This window comes from Nannospalax galili, unplaced genomic scaffold (genome assembly GCF_000622305.1).
Source record: "Nannospalax galili isolate Female #2095 unplaced genomic scaffold, S.galili_v1.0 scaffold399, whole genome shotgun sequence".
Taxonomy (NCBI): Eukaryota; Metazoa; Chordata; class Mammalia; order Rodentia; family Spalacidae; genus Nannospalax; species Nannospalax galili.
In genome coordinates, this window is record NW_008345053.1 from 3,201,989 (window position 1) to 3,224,531 (window position 22,543).

General features: G+C 42.4%; 1 protein-coding gene across 8 annotated transcripts in view; it reads left to right on the forward strand.

Annotated features, from left to right (window-relative positions):
* Wdr37 (WD repeat domain 37) overlaps positions 1-18,151 on the forward strand; it is a 72,130-nt gene extending 53,979 nt beyond the window's left edge. For all 8 annotated transcript variants that reach the window (XM_008841348.3, XM_029567465.1, XM_029567462.1 and 5 more), the window contains 3 exons: positions 9,515-9,649; positions 10,065-10,179; positions 15,388-18,151. In XM_008841348.3, coding sequence (XP_008839570.1) covers positions 9,515-9,649; positions 10,065-10,179; positions 15,388-15,519 — 382 coding nt within the window. In that variant the 3' untranslated portion in view covers positions 15,520-18,151. The remainder of the gene's footprint in view (positions 1-9,514; positions 9,650-10,064; positions 10,180-15,387) is intronic.
* The last annotated feature ends 4,392 nt before the right edge of the window (positions 18,152-22,543 follow it).

The following is a 22,543-nucleotide window of genomic DNA, read 5'->3' on the forward strand; positions in this document are numbered from 1 at the left end:
TGTATCCTCAGCTTGTTTTCTCAGTGTAATGAATAGGTTTACCAGGCTGTACAAGCTCATAGGGAAACAGTGGCTGAGGTGGCACCTAGCTACACCCATGGTGTTCAGGTGTAGTATGGTTGTTTCTTCTGTATTAACTATGGCCGCAGAAGTGACCATGGTATGCAGTTGCTATGTAAGCACTCTGTGGGCCCTGGATGCACAATTGCTTCGTGGAGTGTGATGGATATGGTTCTGCAAGTGTCATTCATTGGTTTAATGGCCACAGCAGCTTGTCCTGGGTCAACAGCTGTCCAGAGCTCTTCACTTGGGCTCATTATGGTATAGTTGAAATAGGTAGTAATGTACTTCACCAATCCCAGTGGTGCATCTTGAAGTTATGTCTGGAGCTTGAAGGATGACTAAGCATTTAAGAGCACTGACTACTTTTGCAGGGGACCTGGGTTCGATTCTTAGCACCCACATGGTGGCTAACACCCGTCCATAACTCCAGTTCCAGGGGATCTGACACCCTTTTCTGACCTCTGAGGGCACTGCACAACACAGGTGTACTTATATACAAGCAAGCAATACACTTGTACACATAAATAAATAAAATAAAAAAATAATTTAAAGTTGTTTCTGATTCAGATTATAGTTTTCAAAAATAAGAAATTAATGCATTTTGCTCTTTCAAAAGTCCTCATTAAAAAAAAAAAAGTCCTCATTTAAGCAGAGGGGTTCAAGTCAGGTGATGTGGCACATGCCTGTAATCCTAGCACTTAGGAAGCTGAAGGAGGCAGATGGTGAATTTGAGGCCAGCCTGGTCTATATTGAAACCCCATCTCAAACAAACAAACATGAGTCAACCAGTCAAAGAAGCAGGCTGTTCAGAAACTAGCACAGCTGACAAGGAAGTGAGTGCATTTAAATGGGTAAGTCCACAGACTACATGTGAGCTCTCAGTCTCATTACTTTCACTGAGATGACCTAAAAACCAGCCCACAGACCAGAAACATTCTGAGATAACTTCAGGAAGACTCACTGAGAGAGAGGTGACATCTGCCAGATGTTCAGTATGTTGTTTGGGAGCGAGCAACTGCTGGAAGGTTCGGCTTCTGGGGGAAAGTGGTGACAGTGGCATTAAACCATGCTGACTCTGGCACTGGTGGACAGCTGCCTACACTTATTCAAACGAGGCTGTCACCTGGTCAAACCTGCAGGGTTCTGCAGAGTACAGGTCATTTAACTACCATCTTTGGGGAGCCAGCTATTCCGTATAAGAGATTTCTCCAGGAATCCCTCAAGAACCAAAGCTTTCCAAAATGGACTTTAACTCTTGTAAGACAAGTTTGTGTATGTGTGTAAAGAAAGGGAAATACAGACATTTGGAGGAATCTTATGTGCATATTACATTGCGCCCCCCCCCCCCCCCAATTTAGTGGGCTGGTGAAGTTTGAGTTTTGTCTCAAAACTGTTTTGTCTTTTGTTTTGACATTTCTGGAAGTCAGTTGTGGCCTTTTGTTCTGTATTAATGTCTAATGGTGCGTCTCCTTCACTCATAGTGTCTCTCATGTACTGTATATTAGGAGCAGCAAACATATGTGTGGGTACATATGTATGCATCTACCAGGAAGAGAAAAGATAGGGTGTTGAGGATCAAACCTGGGCCTCAAGTGCTAAGCAAGTGCTACACCACCAAACTATGTCTCCAGCTGCTCCAACAGTGAGTGTTAACTCTGAGTAACAGCCTAAGGAGCAAACACTCCTGTGTTGAGTGTGGGAACTTTGGAAATTTCCTTCTGTATTCTGAAAGGTCATGTTATAAAGACAAGTCAGGAGAATACATTTGTTAGTCATGTATGTTTAGGCCCCTACACATGCAGGTTATTGTAAGAAATGGTACATGTCTTTCACTGCTGCCTTCATCTTCTGGGACGAGAAGACCAGTACATGAGGTAGACAAATCAAGAGAGCACGGAGATTAACTGAGTGCTGTTGCTTAGTCTAAAGAGCACAGAGTTGAGTGTTGTTACTCAGTCCGTGCACTATGGCTTGGCATTTCTACAGTGATTCCACTTCCCTTTATAGAATGAACAAGATCATACTCTTCTTTTCCTTAGTTAATAACTCAAAAAGCTTGTCATTGTGTCTACAGTGTTCATAGACCCAATTTAAAACCTTGTTTGTTGGTGTCCATAGTAGTAAGTATAAATGGTTTCAGAAAGGTAGCTTAATTTGGTTAACAAACATTTTTTTTTAAATGTTTGCTTAGTTTGAAAAGGAAGTTGCCATATCTTGCAGGGTGTTACCCAGTGGTGTAGCTTTTCAAGGAACATTTGCTCTGAGGAGGATTTTTAAAAATTAAGGTACTATATTTGCATCAAGAGATATCTTTTACAAGAAGGAGTTGATTTGAGTCCTGGCACATCTTTTATACAACTGTGAAGTTTCATGAGGAAAAGTAACTATCTTTAATGAATTATGTGATAGGTGTGAATTGCAATTTAAAAAAGAATGAGTCAAAATTAATTTCTTCAGTGTAAAGTGACAGTTGATGGTAGTGAGGTGAGAACACTTGGACGGGGTGTGGAATGGCTGAGTAAATCTGTAGGCCAGCTGCTGCCACGGCTGTTACCGGTGCCAGCAGAGGGGCTGCATCCTCGGGGTCTCACACAGCTTAGCTGGTGGCACTGCGGGAAGTGACCCACACCTACACACTCTTGGGCAGGCACAGGCTTCCAGGGGCAGGCTTGTTGCAAGAGTGTAGAGTCTGAAGACTGTTTTCAGATGGAGTGTGTGGGAGGTTGCAGTGGAGGTGAGCACTTGGTAGTGGGGAAGAAGATGGAGGCATCATGGTGGCCGTGCTCCTTGGCCAGGCAGAGGCAGGGGTATTGCAGACTCTGTGGGATGACTGGTCTCTGTGGCTTTTGGTGTTTTTCTTGTTTCCTTGAAGTTGAGTTGGAAGAATCCTTAGGTAAAGGTGAAAGAAGCAAGTGTCAGGTAGGCCTCTGAGACCAGGTAGCATGGGGCTGGTATGGATGTGGGCATGCGCAGGTGTGGGACCGTGGGCATCCCACCATCTTTGCAGAGGGAAGTGTGAAATATGCAGAGTTGCTGATTAGTGGTTTCTTCAAGTGAATACAATTGAAGTCAAACAGGCTGGAGTGCTTTGAGGCTGCTTTCAGGGGTGCTATTGTAAAGATTCTAGATCCATAGCTGACTTTGGAATCTCCTGGAATATAGGCTGGACTCTGGAACTTTTTAGTAAGAAACCAGTGGTACCATGAGTACTATTCCCACCTATTGGTGCTGGTGGGCCCCTTTCAGGCCTAGGTAATGCAAAGGGGTTGGGGGGGATGTACATCTTCGGAGAGTTTATTGGTCTTGGTAAATCACTAGTTTTGATATCTGGACCTTAGCTTCAAAGGAGCCTGTGTTTGCCCCAGCTTGAGGAGCATACGTAGTGAAAACGGTGTCCTTGCAGTGTTTCGGTCACTGCCTTCCCCCTTCCTGTGCCAGTCACATCTGATGGTGGGTGGTGGAAAGAGACAGATTTATTTTCTAGGCTGGGAGGGCCAGCTGTTCTGGTAGGAAGTTAAAGGTTAGAGGGTTTTTGATACATGTCTGTGGTGTTCCTCAAATGCCATTTCTCTGATGACTGGATGTAGAAAAGGTGTGAATTCCACACATGCTCAGGGAAAGCAGTGAGCTATTTCTTGGGTTTTCTCTCTAAAGAAATGCCACATATTTCAGGGTTGTGTGATAGTAACTCATTCTAAACATTTTCGTCTGTCTTTTTTAGATTTACTTTTTTTTTTTTTTTTGGTCATTTTGAGACAGGGTCTCCCTGTAGCCCCAGCTGTCCTGGAACTCACTATGTAGACCAGGCTGGACTTGAAGTCACAGAGACCTGCCTGCCTCTGCCTCCCGAGTGCTGGGATTAAAGGTGTGCGCCACCACGTCTGGCTTTTTTTTGTGTGTATGTATGTTTTGCCTGCATATATGAATGTACATGCCTGGTGCCAGAATCGAGTTACATGTGGTGGTTAGCTGCCACGGGGATGCTGGGAACTGAACCTGGGTCCTCTGCAAGAGCAGCTAGTGCTCTTAACCACTGAGCCATTTTTCCAGCTCATAGCTTGTCTTTTGAGACAGTCTCACTCTGTAGCCCTAGCCCAGGCGGATCTAGAACTCATTATGTAGCTCAGACTGCCCTCAAACTTTTGGCAACTCTTCTGCCTCAGCCATTCAAATGCTGGAATTACAGGCTTAAGCTGCCATGCCCAGCTTCATTCTTAGCTTTAACAGTGACATTTTACTTTCAGTCTTCCTTCTCTAAGTGTAGAACTCAAAAGTGCCTTCCTGGTACCATGTGTTACTACTCCCTTAGCCTCCCTCCGTGAGTAGCGGAATCAGGTGGAGCTTGCTTTAAATAATTGTTCCTAATCACTATTTCTGTCTGTGGGAAGTTGGGGTTTGTTTTACACACACATACACAGATATCAACACACACATTGCCTGCCACTTCTGAAAGGCAGTTTCAGGATGTATGAAGCTTATCTCCACAAGTGGCACATGTCAGTGTGCACAGTCCAGTATTGGACAGGGGGAAATGACCCCTTCTCAGATTGGGAAACATTCCAAGTCAGCCTCGTTCTTTTGCAAATGAAGACCTTTCCCAGACCCTGGGAGGATCTGCAGATTGAGGACTGGGTACAAGGGCTCATGTGATATAGTTTGCTCCATGTGGTGTCACTCCATGACTCATCTCTTGTTTATCCATTTAAGCAAGAATGGTTGTTCTAACATGTCTAGGTTTTTGCTAATCTGTTGATATTTAACCAGTAAAAACCTTAATGCACATGGTAGTGACTTCACTTTTTCTAATCTTTCTAATGAATGTCTTGTATGTGTGTGGGGGTATGTGCTTCTGCCACTTTATGCATGTGAAAGTCAGAGGACAACTTTTGGGAGTCCGTTCTCTCCTTCACCTGTGTGGGTTCTGGGACTCAAACTCAGGTCATCAGGCTCAGTGGCAAGCACCTTTATTTTCTGAGCCATCTCACTGGCCCAAGCATTATATTGTCTTAAAGCTGATTAAAAAAAAATGTTTTGTAATATTTCAAGAATAAATAAAACCTAAAACTTCTTTTCTTTTGCTTCTTTCTTTCTTTCTTTCTTTCTTTCTTTCTTTCTTTCTTTCTTTCTTTCTTTCTTTCTCTCTCTCTCTTTCTTTCTTTCTTTCTTTCTTTCTTTCTTTCTTTCTTCCTTTCTTTCTTTCTTTCTTTCTTTAACATTACCCCCTGAAGAGGTAACCCTAAAATCTTTCAGGGATTACATAAGAGCTCCCAAATACTTCTGTCATTTTTGGCCTTTGGAACACAGTATGTTGCTAAGAGGCCCAAACTCACAGAGATCCACCTGCCTCTGCCTCCCAAGTGCTGGGACTGCAGGGCATGCGCCACCATGCCTGGCTCAAAACCTTAAAATTCTTATTACATACAAAATTAATACATAATGAGTGCTATTGTGAGACACTGGCCAGTTAATTGATAGAGTTGGATTCAGAAAGAAATGGATACTTACTTAGATTACTAAACCTGAGGGAGGTCACGCCTCAGCAAATTTAAATAATACATTTGCCTCAGATTTCTCGAAAATTACTGATATGATTACAGATATTCTAAATTTGATTTTTTTTTTAATCAGAAAGAGAATGACCAGTTTTCAATAAAGCACATGAATCTTGATTACTAGTAGGGCAAGGATGGCGTTTACAGTATGAATCTTATTAACTTTTTGTAATAATTTTGAATAAAGTAATGAATCAACTGTCATATTTGAGTATGAAAAGGGTTCTTACTAGCACTGCACTCAGGAGGCAGAGTAGGGGCATCTCCTGAATTTGAGGCCAACCAGAGCTACATAGTAAGAATTCAGCTCCATCCATAATTGCACTGCTTTGATGTGCTGTGAAATTACGCAGCTGGTGGACAGTCATCACTAGGATTACCTCAGAAATGTGACTGTAGTGGCAGTGTGATGACTGCTGGCCTGTGGTTTTAGCCCTTTGAACAGTACTGTGTACCCTACACTGGAGCGTATTCATTAAAAACAGCGTGAACATTGGCATCTTCACTAAAATGGAGACCTACAGGACTGTTTATTTCCCCCTCTTCTTTTTTGCATGTTACCTTACACAGAGTGGGATCTGGCACACAGTAGGTGCTTAGTAAATATTTTGTAGATGGAAAAAACAGTTTGGATAGCAGTGATCAGGAAGGAAGCTGCTGGTCCAGACTTTGGATGCACATAATGCAGTTGCCCCACCATCTTTTGCATTGTGTGGTGTTCTGGGCAGGCGCACCCTGACCCTGGGTTCTGGCTTGGCTCAAGTTGGAATGTACTTTGATTACCAGTTCCAGACAGAGCTGTGTTTGAAAGTTGGATCTATTATATGATCTTGGTGATGCAGTTTTATATGAGTGCTGGAATACAGTTGAACAGTTGACTGGCCCAAGTAATAAAGTCCTAGTGATACCTTCACATACATTCTTTTTAAAAGATGGATTCTGTGTCCTGGAACACACAGCCTGTGTTCTAAGGAGAAGGATGCCTGCACACTTGTGTTTCTCCTTAGGGAGTGCTTACTCTCTGTGAGCACATTGCTTTGCTTTTTAGATCTGAAACATTATTTTGTAGGAATTTACATTTTAAAAATAAGAAATAGGAACCTTATATCATTCTTTGGCGTGGCCAGAACAGCACACTGCATTAGCATTTCATGACCCAGTATTTCCCACATCATATATTTTTTTTCTTAGCCTGAAATTTCAGCAGATTGTTATGCAAAACAGTTTTGTGTCTCTGTGTGACTGGGAAGACAGCTGTTAGTTCTAATGAGGAGTGCTGGCAGTACAGTATTTCCATTGATTGAGACCCACGGAGGGAGCAGAATGTTCCAGATCAGGCAGTGGTGTGTGGTGAGAAGGTACCATACTGTCAGCTGGAAGTACATGCTCGGCTGCTTTCCCCGACAAGATAAATGAGTTTTGCTGGTGTTTGGCAGAGTCTGAAGCTTTTCCAGTGAGTGGTTGTAGCTCACCAGCCTCCTGGTGGGACCCATGGTCCAAGGGTGCCTTTCAAACTACTGCCTCTTTGTCAGTCTTTCCTTTTGATGTCCTACAATACCTGCCAAGGTTGTGATTTATTAAAAACCTAATGTCTTTTAGCATTTCATTAGCATAGGGTCAGATGAACTCTTGTTGTGGATTTTTCCCCTCTCTATTAATTGAGCAGAGTGTTAGGTGAAATTTAACTTGGACAAAATCTTTTGTAGAATACGCTCTGAACAGAAGTCAGTGGACATCCTTACCCTGCGCTTTTCAAGTATCTGCCAGGAGAAGCTTCATAAACTGTTGTGTAACCTTTGCAGCACCTTGTTTATTACCAGGTCCTATGTTGTTATTTATTTAGATAAGCAATACCGATGGGTCCTTGTTGCTTTGTGCTGTGTTGTCTTCTGTGTCCCATCTAGATGTAGTGAAGTGGTTTCCAACCCAGGTGGCCTTGCCTTCCTGGAGAAACGTCTCCATTGGATCGTCACATGTGGTTGGGGCACTGACTGGTATCTGATGAGCAGAGGGAGGCTGCCATGCTCCACTCAGCTAATGATTCCACACAGTGAAGTTCAAACTGAAGAATTGGAATGAGCAAATTGGTGTTGCAGATGGAAGTGCTGGGGTGGCCTGTCTTTCAGAAGGCAGATGTACTGTGTGCAGAGAGTATCCTGGGGCCCCAGTGGTAGAGTTTATTTTCAGGTCGTGCTGAAAACTCTGGTTCTTAGTCGATACTGTTGTTGTAGTTTAAACAAACCTTGCATTAATGCAGTGGAACTTAAGATTTAGTTAGAACTTCACTATGTCTATTTAAATATTAAAAGGCTTTCCTAAGTGGGCCCTACTGACTGAATAGGGCTCATCACATGGGGAATCTGAACAGTGTAGGCGCTCACAGCTCAGCACAGCTCCAGTAGCAGGAACAGCTGACAAATAGGAGTTGCCAAGTACCAAGCGTTTGTCCACGCCATTTAATGATCTGTGAGGTAAGAAGATGCTTTACCAAGTGTGCATGCTTGTCATCTTGCAGGGCAGCTTCAGCAGTTTCATGAGTGGTGAGATGTGTTTTAAGCCTTTTCGTGGAGTGAATGCCTCAGCCAGGTTTTGTGGTGGTGGGAGACAACTATAGAGGTGATTCTGCATCTCTTTGAAAAGCTCTTGCTTGATGGACCAGTCTTGGGGATATTGGTTACTAACACGTTAAGTAAAATTCATACCCAACAGTGTGCAAGACAGGAAGCACATCCTGTAAAGGACTGTTAAAGAGATGAATGGTAAAAGTGGAAACTCAGCTGCATATAATAAAAACAACGACATCTACTGTATGTATTCTTATATGACATGGTATCACGAGGAGGATCCCAGTCCTTTAGTTCATGGGAAGGTGGTTTTTGTCACATTTCTTATCAAACTTAGTGAACAGAGAGATTGAATTTAGGCTTTTCTTTTTCAAGTGCCATTTTATTATTTTAGTCCTGCCGTTCAACATGTGATTGGCAACCATTGTTTGAAGGGTCATCCATCACAAGCTAACCTAACAGCCATAGCTACAACTAACTGGAACACCACCATGGCTATTGGTGTTTATCATTTTTTTCATGTGCTTCTTGGATACTGTGTGCATGTGTGTGGGGGGGGGCGGGTGTGGGTGCGTGGGTACGTGGTCAGTCAGTCTACACAGGGGCTGCTGTTGAATGCCTTCGTCCTTCATCATTTGCCTTTCGATTTTTTGAGACCAAATCTCTCACTGAACTTGGAGTTCGCAAATTTCACTAGAATGACTGGTCAGCAAGCCCCAAGGGTCTTCCTGTCACCAACTCCTCAGGGATGGACTTACAGATGTGTGCTGCCATTTCAGGCTTACTAGAGGGTACTAGGGGATTGAACTCAGGTCCTCATGTTTGTGTGACGAGCACTTTGCTGACTGAGCTACATCCCCACCCCACGTGTATGTTTTCTTTGGAAAAAATGTCTGTTGAACTTCATTTTTGAGTTGTCCAGTTATTGCAATGTTTTTCCTCTAACTCCTATGGTTTTATTAAATTGAGAGTTGCATTTGGAGTGGGTTTTTCTTTTAATTCATTCCATCAGCCTAATGGAAGTTTGGCAGCTTAATCCTTTTTCTTTTTGCCTGGTATCTTCTTTCTGCATTGTCTGAAGGTGGTGGGACAGGGCTGAGGTAGACTGTATTTTCTGCTCTATTGAGAAATAAACCCAGGTCCTTATTTTACACAGTTATGGGGGTGTTTGGGAAGCAGGAGCAGGTTGCAGAGTCGAAGGCCCCTCAGTGGCCTCCTTTCCACCTTCTGCCACCTCTGGAAGCAGAGCTGTGTGTAGCATGCGGTGTGGGGCTATGGTTGGTCATCCTGAACTCTTACTGCTGAGTTGTCTGATCCTATGCTCTCTACCTGTAGCACTGTGACCTCTGCTGTGTTCACCGTGGGAGACAATGTGGTTTCAGGCAGTGATGACCGCACAGTGAAAGTCTGGGATTTAAAGAATATGAGATCTCCAATTGCGACAATTCGCACAGACTCTGCCATTAATAGGTAAGGATTGATTACAGTTCAACGACTTGTTTAATTGATAGAGCCTTTGGAGAAGGGGGTTCCGTCTCCTGGGACAGTGTGAATTTGGGTACTTAAAGCACAAAGTCAGGTTGGTGGAGTAAGAGTGAGCCTTTTGTGGCCATATGTTGTAGGGCTTTGCTTACTTAATGAGGGACTGATGGTACATTTCGGTGGGTCTCTCTGCTGTTGGGTAATGGTTGTCTGTGTTGTGTGTGTATGTGGAGTCCATGTGTGATCTGGCAGTTCTGTGTATCTGTCTTTAGTCCAGTGTCATAGGCAGACTACCTGTGGTTTGCTGACTTGGGAACAGTGCAGCTGTGTCATTATGTCCTACTGTCAAAATATGACACTGTCACTATTTTACGCATAACCTGTTTTTATATCTTCTTTGCAGGATCAATGTATGTGTTGGCCAAAAAATCATAGCCCTCCCCCACGACAACCGGCAAGTGCGATTGTTTGATATGTCAGGAGTACGACTAGCGCGGCTTCCCCGGAGCAGTCGGCAGGTAATGGTTCAGCCTGCACAGCAGAGGAAACCTTGGCATTCCATCTTTAAGTAAATGCTATGTGGGAAAAATAATGCAAGCCACATTAAAAGTAGAAATGTAACTTTGTAATCACATTTTAAAAGGAGGAGAGGACTTGATTTTAGCATATTTTATGAGATAACTATGTAATTAGGAGCCTTGCTAGTCATAGATTGGTGGAGGTTTTGGAGATGGGATTCCCAGCCTCCACCTCCAAGCAGAAAAACATCTTTCTGTGTAGGATGCCACAGGAAAAAGGAATTCTGTTTTTCTTATAAAGTAAGGAATTATTCCTTGCTAATGTGGAGTTAGGCGGGTGTTTCTGTGGGTGGTTTTCAGGTCACCCCACCATAGTGGATGCAATATGTGTAAAGATTGGAGAGATCATGGCTCCAGCGCAGCCTAGCAGAAGCAGAATGTGTGCAGGGGAGCCCAGCACCCTGCCCTTAGGCAGGCCCTTGGATAACTGACTGATGTTCTGTGAAGGTGAAGTTGGGGCTGGAGCAGAGTCTGGCTGATGTATTAGTGGCTGACTCCCTTGATTGGCAGTCGAGTCACAAGTGGAAACTTTCATTCAGGCTTTTGTGTTTAATGGAGCTCCTGAGCACGATCACTCTGCTTTTCGTTTTCTTTTGGTCTTCTCTGAATGGCATTGTCATGTCTGTGAGGAATAAGCCAGTTCATTCTGTTAATGACTCTGTTCCCTGGTCTCTGCCTGTCTGCACACACACACTTCCCCTGCACAGCATCCCCCTGTGCTGCCTTCTGGATACTGCTCTGTTGTTCCTCCCTGATGCTACCTGTCTCATTTCACAGTGGAAGGCCTTAGTACACTTCATGCTCTGTGGTAGGTGTGTACTCCGAACACTGAAGACTAAGGTGGCTTTGGAGATCAAGTGTGAAGTGGAAGTTTGCTACCAATGCAGCATCCCTTCTTTCTTGAGTGGCACGTGTATCTCAGAGCTGGCTGTTCTACAAGGGTGTTTCAGCCATTTTTCTTCTTTTTTATTGAATTTTTATGTATTTGATACATAAAGTCATCTTTATACCCCTTCCCCCTTTGGCACCTCCCATACCCGCCCCCCCCCACACTGAAGGTCATACCTTCTGTCATTTGCATAAGGCCCATTATGTAAAGTTAATGTCGCGTGATGTCCCTCAGTGCAAGTTTATCCACCAGGGTCTAGTCAGCCTATCTAGAGTCTCTCCCTTCAAGAATATCAGCTCTTCCTTACCCAGCAGTATTCAGCTGCCAATGATTCTTTGACTAAGATTGGGGCCTGCTGTTCATTTCCACAGTTCTGTGCTGGGTTTTTGTCTGCTTGAGTTTGCATGGGTCTTGTGCATGCTGACACCATTGCTGTAGGTTCATATGAGAAGGGTCCCTTTTGCCTGTAGGACTATTTCTGTATGGTCATGCACCTCCTCCATGGCTCTTACATTCTTTCCATCCCCTCTTCCACAATGGTTCCTGAGCCCTGAGTGGGTGGACCTCAGCATAGGAGACCTGTCTAAGAATCTACACTCTGGCAACTCTTATTCTCTGTGTTTGGCCATTTGTGGCCTTTTGTGTTCCTGGCCCTCTGTTGCATGAGGGAGCTTCATCGATGAGAATTGAAAGATGTATTACTGTTCTCTTCATCCCTTGTTCTATGTTCTGTGAGTCTTAAGTATAGAGGTTGCATCCAAGATGTGCCACTTAGACTTGGGCAGTTGACAGAGAATCTCTGTGTGACCAATGGTGTAGCTCTGCAATAATCTTAGCCATGTTTCTTTTGACCACTCACAAGAGTGTACTGCCCAAATCAGTTTTTTCTTTTTGTTTTATTTTGCTTTTGAAACAGTCTCCCTGAAGCCCCCACTGGCTTGGAACTGGCTATGTAAAACCAAACTGACCTCAATCACAGAGTTTCACCTGCCTTTGCCTCCTGAGTGCTGTTAGAGGTGTGTACCACCACGTCCACCAGTTACTACCTTTTTGTTTTTTAAGTGTACATCATAGGAAAATTCTCATGAAATTAGAGTTAAAAAACAAACAAACAAACAAAAAAACTTCACAGCCCTTAGCAAGGCCATGAGTTGCCTGCTCAGGGAAGTTTTACACAGTTGACTGTCTTATATGTGCTTTTGTATGTTCTAAAATTGCCATCTAATGTGTTAAATTTACATTTATTCAGATTGATGACAGCATATGTTATAACTTTGAGGATACTGTCCCTTAAGAAAGTGAGGAGTTCTAAGCAGTACTTTGCTATCCTGATTCCATGTAGAAAAATCCATGTGTAGAAGTATCTGTAAACATTCATTTTTTAGAGAATTGTAGAGTTCTTGTGGACCAGGCTGGCTTCTAACTCACAGAGATCCTTCTGCCCCTGCTTTGTAGGTGCTGAGATCAAAGATGTGTGCCACCATGCCCAGCTCAGCTGACTAGTTTTAAAAAGAGAAAAGCAAACAGAATACTTATGGGGAATCTTTTCTCCTTCATTATTGGTTTTTGAACCCAGAGCCCTCTCTCATGATAGGCAAATGCTCTAAAACTGAGCTGCGTCCCCAGTCCTTTTGATTTTATTCTCAGGTTGTGTCTTACTAAGCTGCCTGGGCTGCCCTCCAACTTGGATCCTCCTGTCTGAGCCTCCCAAGTAGCTGGTGGTGTGTGTGCTGCTGTTACCATCTAGGGGTCTCCAGCAGGTTGATTTTCTCTGCCAATTAAAGAATTAAAAGGCAGGAAGAATCTCTAGACATAGTAGGCAATACTTTATTAGAAGTAAAGAAACACATTCACATACTCACACAGAGAAAAACTCTTTGCAAGTGGAAAAGGGATTTTGAAACCAAAATCCAAGCCCGTAGGAAGGCCTAGGTCTTTTAGTTCTTAGTGGTATAGGGCAGGACTCATCCCTGATTTTGGAATGGTCAACTTAAACCAAGAAGGGAGGACTAATGGATTCACAGCTCCATGTGAAGATATATCCAGGTTGGGCCTTGGGCTCACCTAAACTGATCTGGGCAGTCAGCTGGAGGAGGGACTCTTCTGTGGAGAAGGACCCCTCAGGCCTTTGTCTCAGTCAGAGAAGCAGCTGGAAGTTTGCCATCTTGGTTGCTTATCAGTGGCTCTTTATCTATTTACCTTCAGGGATTTGAATTTTAGAGTGAAAAGGAATAGTGATTTTAAATTGTTTTAGTTTGGGGACAGTGTGAGCAGCATTTCCCAGGTGTGCTTCAGCAAGGCATGCCGCAGGGACTGGTAGGAAGAACTGCAGAGTTGAACAGGTCAAGTTGAGTCATTTGTGAAACAGAGGTCTGCAGGATAGTGAATGGGACCCTGTACTGCTAGGGCCCAGGGCTTTTAATGCTCATCATGATGGTTCTTGGGTAGTGCCGAGTAGCTCCATAGTGTGTGTCTGGGGGTCATCCTCTTTTTCCAGGTGGATGATGATGATGATGATGATGATGATGACGACGACGACGATAACGATAACACAGAACATTTCAGAAATCTCTATCTCTACCTGTGGTGAAAGTGTTCACTTCTCAACCAGATGTGGCTTTCAGCTCTCTCCTTGAGCAGCTTGTGGCCGTGTGGTCACTGTCTCCTACTCAGTTGTCAGGTGCCCAGTTTCAGAGTCCACAGTCAAGTCCATGCATTTATCCTTAAGTGATTCCTGTTTGATGACATGCTTTTACTGCCAACTAGTGGATGTGGATGTGTTTTCTTCCTTTACCTTTTTACTTTATTAATAATAAGTAGTGAATGATCCTTTGGTAACTTCTGCCATACAGTCTTCATTTTGAGAATTAGTTTTGCAGCCTATTCAAGTTTCCCATATATATGTAAACATTATTTATAGCAAATGTTTCACAGAAGAAATCTTATACTATTCTTCAAACATTTCTTTACATGGTAAATACCTGCCAGTTTTATTTAATTCTTGTGCTTTATTATGTGATAGTAGCAGCATATTCAAGCTCTTATATTAATTTATGGTAGTTTTAGGGTGCAGAATGCAGACCTTCTAAGTGTTGGGCATTATCTTAAGTGCTTAAGTCTGTGCACATACACACTAAAAATCAGACTGTAAGTTTTATCAAATATTTTACAGTGATTTCCCCAACATTTTGATACTTAACTTGAATTCTTGAGGATTGCAGAAATCTACCCGAAAGGCCATTTCTTACTTTTATTTCATTTGACACCACATATATTTTTCTAGTTCCTTTAATATATGAACCATTTACTTGTTAAAATGATGCTTGAGGTCTTTCAGTGAATTTGGTTTAGTTTGTTCACAAATGTCTTCTAGCCCCATTTTTCATTTATATATTTGAAAGTGATCGTTTATTTTTTACACGTGACTGCAGTCTTACTTTTTTTTTTTTTTGAGAAAGTTCTTACTATGCAGCCCTAGCTGGCCTAAAACTCTTTGTAGACCAGGCTAGCTTCGAATTTATAGAGATCTGCTTGCCTCTGCATCCCAAGTGCCAGAATTAAAGGTGTGCACCACCAGGCCATCTCCCATCTCCTTACTTCTTTTCTTTTTCTTTTTTCTTTTTTTGTCTTTTGAGACAGGGTCTCTCTAGCCCCAGATGGTCTGGAACTTACTATGTAGACCAGACTGGCCTTGCTCTCAGAGAGATTCATCTGCCTCTGCCTGCAGAGTGCTGGGATTAAAGGCATGCACCCCCATGCCTGGCTCTTACTTATTTTCTTTTTTATATTTATTTTATGTGTATGAGTGTATTTCCTATATGTATGCAAGTGTACCCGTGTTGTGCAGTGCCCACAGAGGTTAGAAGGGGTGTCGGTCCCCTGGAACTGGAGTTATGGACAATTGTTAGCTACCATGTGGGTGCTGAGATTTGAACCCGGGCCTTCTGCAAGAGCAGCCAGTGTTCTTAACTGCTGAGCCATCTCTCCAACCACCTTCTTTTTGTACAAGGGCTTTTGGTGGGAGCCCTCACTCACTCTCCTGCTCTCCTGTAGCACTCATTTCATCCTGGCGCGGCCAGCACATCTCTGAAAGCCTCTTGCCATGCACAGTACTTTTTGTTCACTTGAACTGATCTGGGCTCATTCCCCCTGTTTATATCGGTCATTTGAGTAGTGTAATTGTTAATGTGGTGGAAGTGTTACAATTTTGTTTCAGGAATAATGCACTAATTTTGTTTTGTGTGTGTGCTTCTTATTAGGGCCATAGACGGATGGTGTGCTGCTCGGCGTGGAGTGAAGACCACCCCATATGCAATCTATTCACTTGCGGGTTTGATAGGCAAGCTATTGGTTGGAACATCAACATTCCCGCATTGTTGCAAGAAAAATAAGGTCACCAGCGTTCCTTAGTTTCACGGTTTGCCATGGACTCTTGATGCAGGTTCTTCTGCATATTAATCAGCCATCTTAGTGAGCATTTGACCCTGGGAAGGGTGCCTTGTATATGTTCTTTCACATTGTGCCCAGCTTGCATGAAATGTACAGACAGATGTATGATCCTATCTCTTATTTTTGTCTCGAGTGTATATATATTGGCATCCTCTGGTCAGTTAGATGTGAAGCTCACCTTCCATGTAGCACATAAAGTGCTTGTGAGTTGTTGATGTTTGACAGACAGAACAGTAGGGCATTACATTTGTGTGAGCTATATGTGAACCTGTGTACTTGTGAGGCATAAATGGTCTGTTACATTTTCTGAAGTAACTATCCATATCTACCTTGTACTGGGGAGACTGCAGAGCTCATTGGTGATGGCTAGCGAGTGTCAGGAATGATCAAAGATTTCCTATTTGCTTTTGTATGAAGCTTTAGCATGTGCTATTGTGTAATTCCATTTCAACTCTAATTTGTGTTCTCATTTGCAGCAGTTGTGCAAAGAGTTTCTTTTGAGAGGAAAACATTTCTGCTCTTTTTATAGAAAACCATTTCAATCTTCTGAGGTCTCATACTAGCAAATTCTAAAATATGATGATTCTAATTACTGATTTTAGATATTATACAATTCAAAGCACTTTAGTTTATAGCTGTGATTATAACAGTTTTAGAAGTTTCAAATGATTCTCCATGGACTGTGACTTGACCTGTCTAAGAAGGCCTTGCTACCTGGAAACAAAACCCTATTTATTTTCTACATCTTTGGTTTGCATATTTCTAAATGGATTTGAGAGCCAAGAATGCAGATAAATGAGTACTACCTCAAAAATAAACATCTGGGAAACTTTGGAGCCTCACTGTTGGCTATTGAAAGCACTTTGGATTTATAGCTGGAAACTGAATTCAATGTAGAAGGCAAGAAAGACAGTCATACTAGACGTATCCTGAAGGTGAAAAGTTTTACAGTTGGGCCAGTGCGGTGGCAGCAGGGCATTCAGCTCACAGGGAGCACGAAGCCTCTGTGTTGAGCACGGGGCTGCCTCTCAGTGCCAAACCTACTGCTGCATGAGTGACCTTCTTAGAGATTCTTGCCTTCTTAGAGATCACTGTTCATCTGATACTTGTAACTTCATGTTTCTTACTGAGTTACAGTTTTGATAGACATCTCAGTTACTGCCCCTCCTATTTTAATCCTTTACATGAGGCTCTTTGCAGGCTGACCACTTGGAGAGACACAGGGAGGTAATACACACCATTGTCAGTTTCGGGTGGTGCAGGAAGGCGTCTGAGCTGGTAGTGGTAGGAAGCTTGGTAGGATGGATGCCGTAATGCATAGGCTGTCTTGAGTGTCCTTCGGTGGCACACACCACGGATGAGCAGCACCTTGTTCTTGGCACCTTTGATTTGGGCCCTAAGGAGCTGATCTTAGGCGTTTCACACCTACTCATTCAGAATGAGTTCTTTAAGTAATTCTGTTTTTTTAAACTAAAAAATATGTTGTATTTTTAAAGTCTGGCCTTTGTTGATTACAAGTCTGCCCAGACTTTGAGCTATCTTTGAGAGCTGAGTCAGGCTGGTCACTGTGGTTGATTAGAATTTCAAGGTCCAGCTCCCCTGTCCTGAGTATCTTTTGCTTGATGAGGGAGTTCTGTATCAAGATGTTCCCTGTGGCCTACTTGACCTTACTGAGAGATGATTGCAACGTCACTCTCTCTGGGTATGTAAAACCATGTTCTTAGAGCACTTGCATTTTAATCTGATAGTCAAGATACCGTAGAGTGATAGGCACATTGAAAAATGTATACAAATGCAAATGCTAAATCAAACTTGAGAAACAGATCTCTGCCAGACAAAAGTTTGGAGCTTTAAAAAAAATCTGTATGCAGACTAGTGATCCTCACTGCCAGCAGCCTCACTTCTCGCTGCCTGGAGAGATTAGCCTCTGACAGCTGGAATGAGACTCTGCACTCATTTCCATGAGGGCAGAAGACCCTAAGGTGCTCACGCAGAGTTCTCAGGAGCAGGATGTGACTTACTGTTAACTACTGTGTCATTTGACGTGGTCTCATCCCACTGCTGGGGCCACAGTGTTGTTATCTGCAGGAGTTTCTTACTGGGGATAGGACATGCATGCTCATGGGTGTGTGCAAGCTTGTATGCATGTGGCTAAGGAAAGTCATGCCATCAGCCACGGGTGATCTTATTAGAAATAGTGTTCTGAGGTAGGAACACTACTATGTGCTGAAGTGTCCAGAATTTCATTTAATAATGGAAGGAAAATGTGTGGTCACTAAAATGTGCATTGTTAGAAAACTTAAGAGATTTGTTATTGGACAGAACAACCCTTTCCCCCTGTAATCGCTGCACACCATTTATGTAGAGTCAAAAGTTCTGTACATATTTTGGAATCTGAAGACTGTGTAAATCATTGTTTCTTAAATCTGTGAAAATGAGTTTCTTTGGGAAAAGTATGCATTTATAAGTGTTATGTGGAATCAGTTATTTTTAGTGTATTGATGTAATTGTTTTTAAGTGTTCAATGTCTTCATTCAATATGAAAGTCATTAAAACATCCATGTTCCATTCTTACTATTAGAAAAGTTCTATGTTACTGGGAGTCTTGTATTATTTTTTACTTTCCCCCATGTTTTGCTTTGTGAATTTTTTTTTTCTTTTTCTTTTGGTCTTTTTGAGACAGGGTCTCTCTGTAACCCCGGCCTGCCTGGAACTCCCTAGGTAGACCAGCAGGCTGGCCTTGAACTCACAGAAATCCACCTGCCTCTGTGTGGGGAGTGCTAGGATTAAGGGCATGCGCCACCACACCCGGCTTTTGTGAAATACTGTTAACAGTAATGTGAATATCACAGTTGTCTAGAAATTGAGAAAATCATTTATAATGTCCATTTGAAAACTGTTAGTTTTAGACTGAAAACTCCACAATTACATTCTCTGTTTCTTAGGCAGAAAAGACTGGCACTGGTATGACTTCATCAAAATATTGCTAAACATCTCCCTTATGATCCATATAGATTGTGTTTTCCCCTAACAATTTAGGATTTTAAAAATTATTTCAAAGACTGGGAACATTTCAGTTGTGCACAAAGAACATAGGCCATGTTATGGTGGGAGAGACTGAAAATGAAGCCCTGAAAGTTACATACTTTAAATTTGATTTTAGCTTTTGCTGAGCAGCTTTGGTTAAAATGAAAGTAGATGAAATGGATCTTCAGAGTTTTAAGCAATGATGTGGTTTGTGGGAGGGGGGGCACATATGATTTATGGCCTAGATATGAGGGAGTTAGGTAATTTGACCAAGGAGGCTTCTCTAAGGTGATGTTTGGCCAATACTGGAAGGTTACAGGTCAGTATATAGGAAATGCAGGAACATTTCCAGGGGGGTGGAAATGCGTGTAATGGTGGATCCCTTCCTCACATCTAAGAAATTCCAGCAGTAGCTTTTGAAGTGTTAAGGACACTAAAATCAAATATGCAAATAAATATATACACTTATATGACTTTGGATTTAAGATCCATCCAAAAACCATGAATTAAGCATGGTAAAAAAGATTATTATGTTCACATTAAAAATAAAAGGTTTTGGGGCTGGAGAGATGGCTCAGTGGTTAAGAACACTGGTTTTTCTTGCAGGAGACCTGGGTTCAAATCCCAGCATCCACATGGCAGCTAACAACTGCCCATAACTCCAGTCCCAAGGGATCCGACAGCCTCTTCTGACCTCTGTGGGCATTGCAAGACATGGGTGCACTTACTGCCTACATGTAGGCAATACGCACATACACATAAAAATAATAAATAAAAATAAAAAGGTTTTATTTTTAATAAAAGGTTTATTTTCAATATGCATATGTTAGACAAAATGATGGATTTCATTATGGGCTTTGTTCATTTAAAAAATATTTTATTCTTTTATGTATATGAATGTATTGCCTGCATGTATGTGAGTGTCCCTGTGTTGCACAGTGCCCTCAGAGATCAGAAAAGGGCATTGAATTCCCCTGGAACTGGAGTTACGGATGGTTGTTAGCCGCCATGTGGGTGCTGGGAATCGAACCCAGGTCCTCTGCAAGAGCAGCCAGTGCTTTTAACCACTGAACCATCTCTCCAACCCAGGTTTTGTTCATTATAAGACACCTTAGAAACAGTGAGGTAAAAACCACACATTGTAGTCATAATTCACAGAGGACTATTATGTGGTACAGCAAAAGAAACAAAACTCTGCTTCTTAGCAGAATTGGAAACTGGGCAGCAGATAAGAATGGGAAAGTAAGGGGGCTGGAGAGATTGCTCAGCAGTTAAGAGCACTGGCTGCTCTTAAAGAGGACCTGGGTTGGAATCCCAGCACCCACATGGCAGCTAACAACTGTCTATAACTCCAGTTCCAGGGGATCTGACGCCCTCTTCTGACCTCCACGGGCATTGCACAACATGGGTACACTCACAAACATGCAGGCAATACACAAACACATAAAAGAAAAAAAGAATGGGAACGCAAGAGGAAATAGGAAACGCGAGCGCGAGTGCTACAGAAGTGACACGTTCATAAGCCTTGGATGGAGGCCGGGGTCTTTGAGGTAGATGGACTCCGCAAGCTTCGATGTTGTTGGGGTGCAAGCCAACACAATGACTTTGGACAACAGATTGTATCTTACAATGCTTGTCCTCGTGCTCCAGCACTTAAAGGTGAGAACACCGACAGGGCACAGCTATATAAGCTGTGGTATGTCTACACAGTGAAATAATATGTAGCAGTTAAAAGCCAAGGAACCACAGACAGCTACATTGCTGTTCTAAACCCATTGAAGACTACGTGTAATATTAAGCCATTTTTGTAATGCACAAAGCCAAGTGCTATCATCCATCCATCATCAGCTCTATCGTCTACTAATCATATCTGTCATTACATAGGAACACAAATGCAAAATTTAGTATTTCCGGGGCCAGGGGTAGAGGATGGCGTAGGGAGGCAGAGGATGGAATAGGGAAACCTCACAATTGGAAAGTTCCATCTTTAATTTGTTTAGTGATGGATTTAAAAAGGTGTGTGTGTGTGTGCATACGGTCAGAGGACAGCACCATGGGAACAGTTTTGTTCTCTCCACCTTTACAAGGGTTCCAGGGATTGAACTCGGGTCAACCGGCTCACACAGTAAGTCCCTTTACCTGCTCAGCCTTCTTGCTGGTTCCCATCCTTAATTTGGATGGTAGACGCACAGTCTTGATGTTTCAATTTGCATACTTTGTAACAAATACAACATTCCTTTAGGGTGTCACAATATTAAGAATAATTTTAAAATTGTAAAAAGGAAGTGTATACTATTCCAAAGACAGGTAGAGGCTGACAAAATGTACAAATTTCTATTGTTATTTTTTGAAAGCTTCAGTTTCAAATTTGTCTGGCCATATTTTATTCACTTCAGTTACCAATTTTTTCTTTCGTTTATGAACAGGTAGTTCCATTATTCGAAAACATCTGATTCCCAGTCAGTGTGTGTATATTCTCCAGGAGGAAACGAAGCCAATTTTGCCTCAACATAATGTTCTTGAAAAAGTGGTCACTAAGGAAATTGTACATAGGCAGTGTGCAACAGACACTGTCAACATTGGGCTGCTTTCAAATACGTTTTAGAAGTCCTAGCTTTCAAGTAGGAAATGTAATAAGGATTTCATTTACCAGGTGTGATCATAAAACAATAAAAGTACTTTTCTTATGCTGTTCATAAACTGAGACTGAAGATCATTTCAGATCTGGGAGATAGTCCAAAAACTGTGCTGAACGGTGACCACGTATTTATTCTCTCAGCCTGTGTTTTAAGAAAACAGCATTTTGGGTAGGTGGACACATTCTGGAATATTTACTAAAATGCCCTTTTCCACAATGCATTACAAATGTCTTCTTGTTTCTGAGTTGATTTTTTATAAATAATATTAAAATAGTCTCCCAGTAGTGCTGGGGTGCAGCTCAGTGGTAGAGCCTTTAGTCTGACTTCCAGCACTGTAAGATAGCAAAATGTGCTATTGGCAAACTTCCTTGTAAGATGGAGCTAATTTCAAGTTTCCTATTTTTGAACAGCTGTATTGTGCTGTAATTAGCACACAGCACACTGAACATATTTAAAATGTAGAACTTGATGAGTTCTGACATACATATATATATATATATATTCTCTCTCTATATATATTAACTCACGATCTCATCACACACCCCCATTTTTCCTCCCCCTCTTCTCCCTCCTGTAGCCCAGGACTGACTTTGAACTCAAATTCCTCTTGCATGCTGGGATTACAGCTGTGTTTTGCCATGCTCAAGTATCATCAGCCTTTCCCTTGACCATTATTTCTTTAACTTGTGTTTGTCCCTTGTTCCCTCTGTCCTCCTTTGGTGACTACAGTTAGTTGTCCAGTTGTCTGATGTTTTCCCCAAACTCACTCTTCAAAATTTTTTTAGTACTTTCCCTGTTTTATTTTTCATGGTTCTATGGCTATTTTAATTTCTCTATTTTTCTCCTGTAGCATTTCTGTTAGATTATTATTTTATTTATTTGAGGTGTGTGTGTGTGTGTGTGTGTGTGTGTGTGTGTGTGTGTGTGTGTGTTTGTGCAGGCACGCATGCCGTGGTCTGTTTGTGGAGGTCAGAGCACAACTTGTGGGAGTCCTCACCTTCGATCATGTGGATTCTGGGCGTTGAACTCAGGCCACATCAGGCTTGGTGGCAAGCACCTTTGCCTGCTGAGCCATCTCACCAGCCCATGTTTTGTCTTTCTGAACTGACACTGTGAGGAGAGTCCATGTTTGTCCTACTTTACGATAGCTTAGTACCATTGGCTGACTCCCCTTCCCCTCGTTCTCCGCATAGCTTCCAGCCATCTCTACACTTTGATTAACCTTTTCACATCCCACATCTGGGTGAGATTATGGGTGAGATTTGTCTTTATGTGCCTGGCTTACCTAAAAATGGATTCT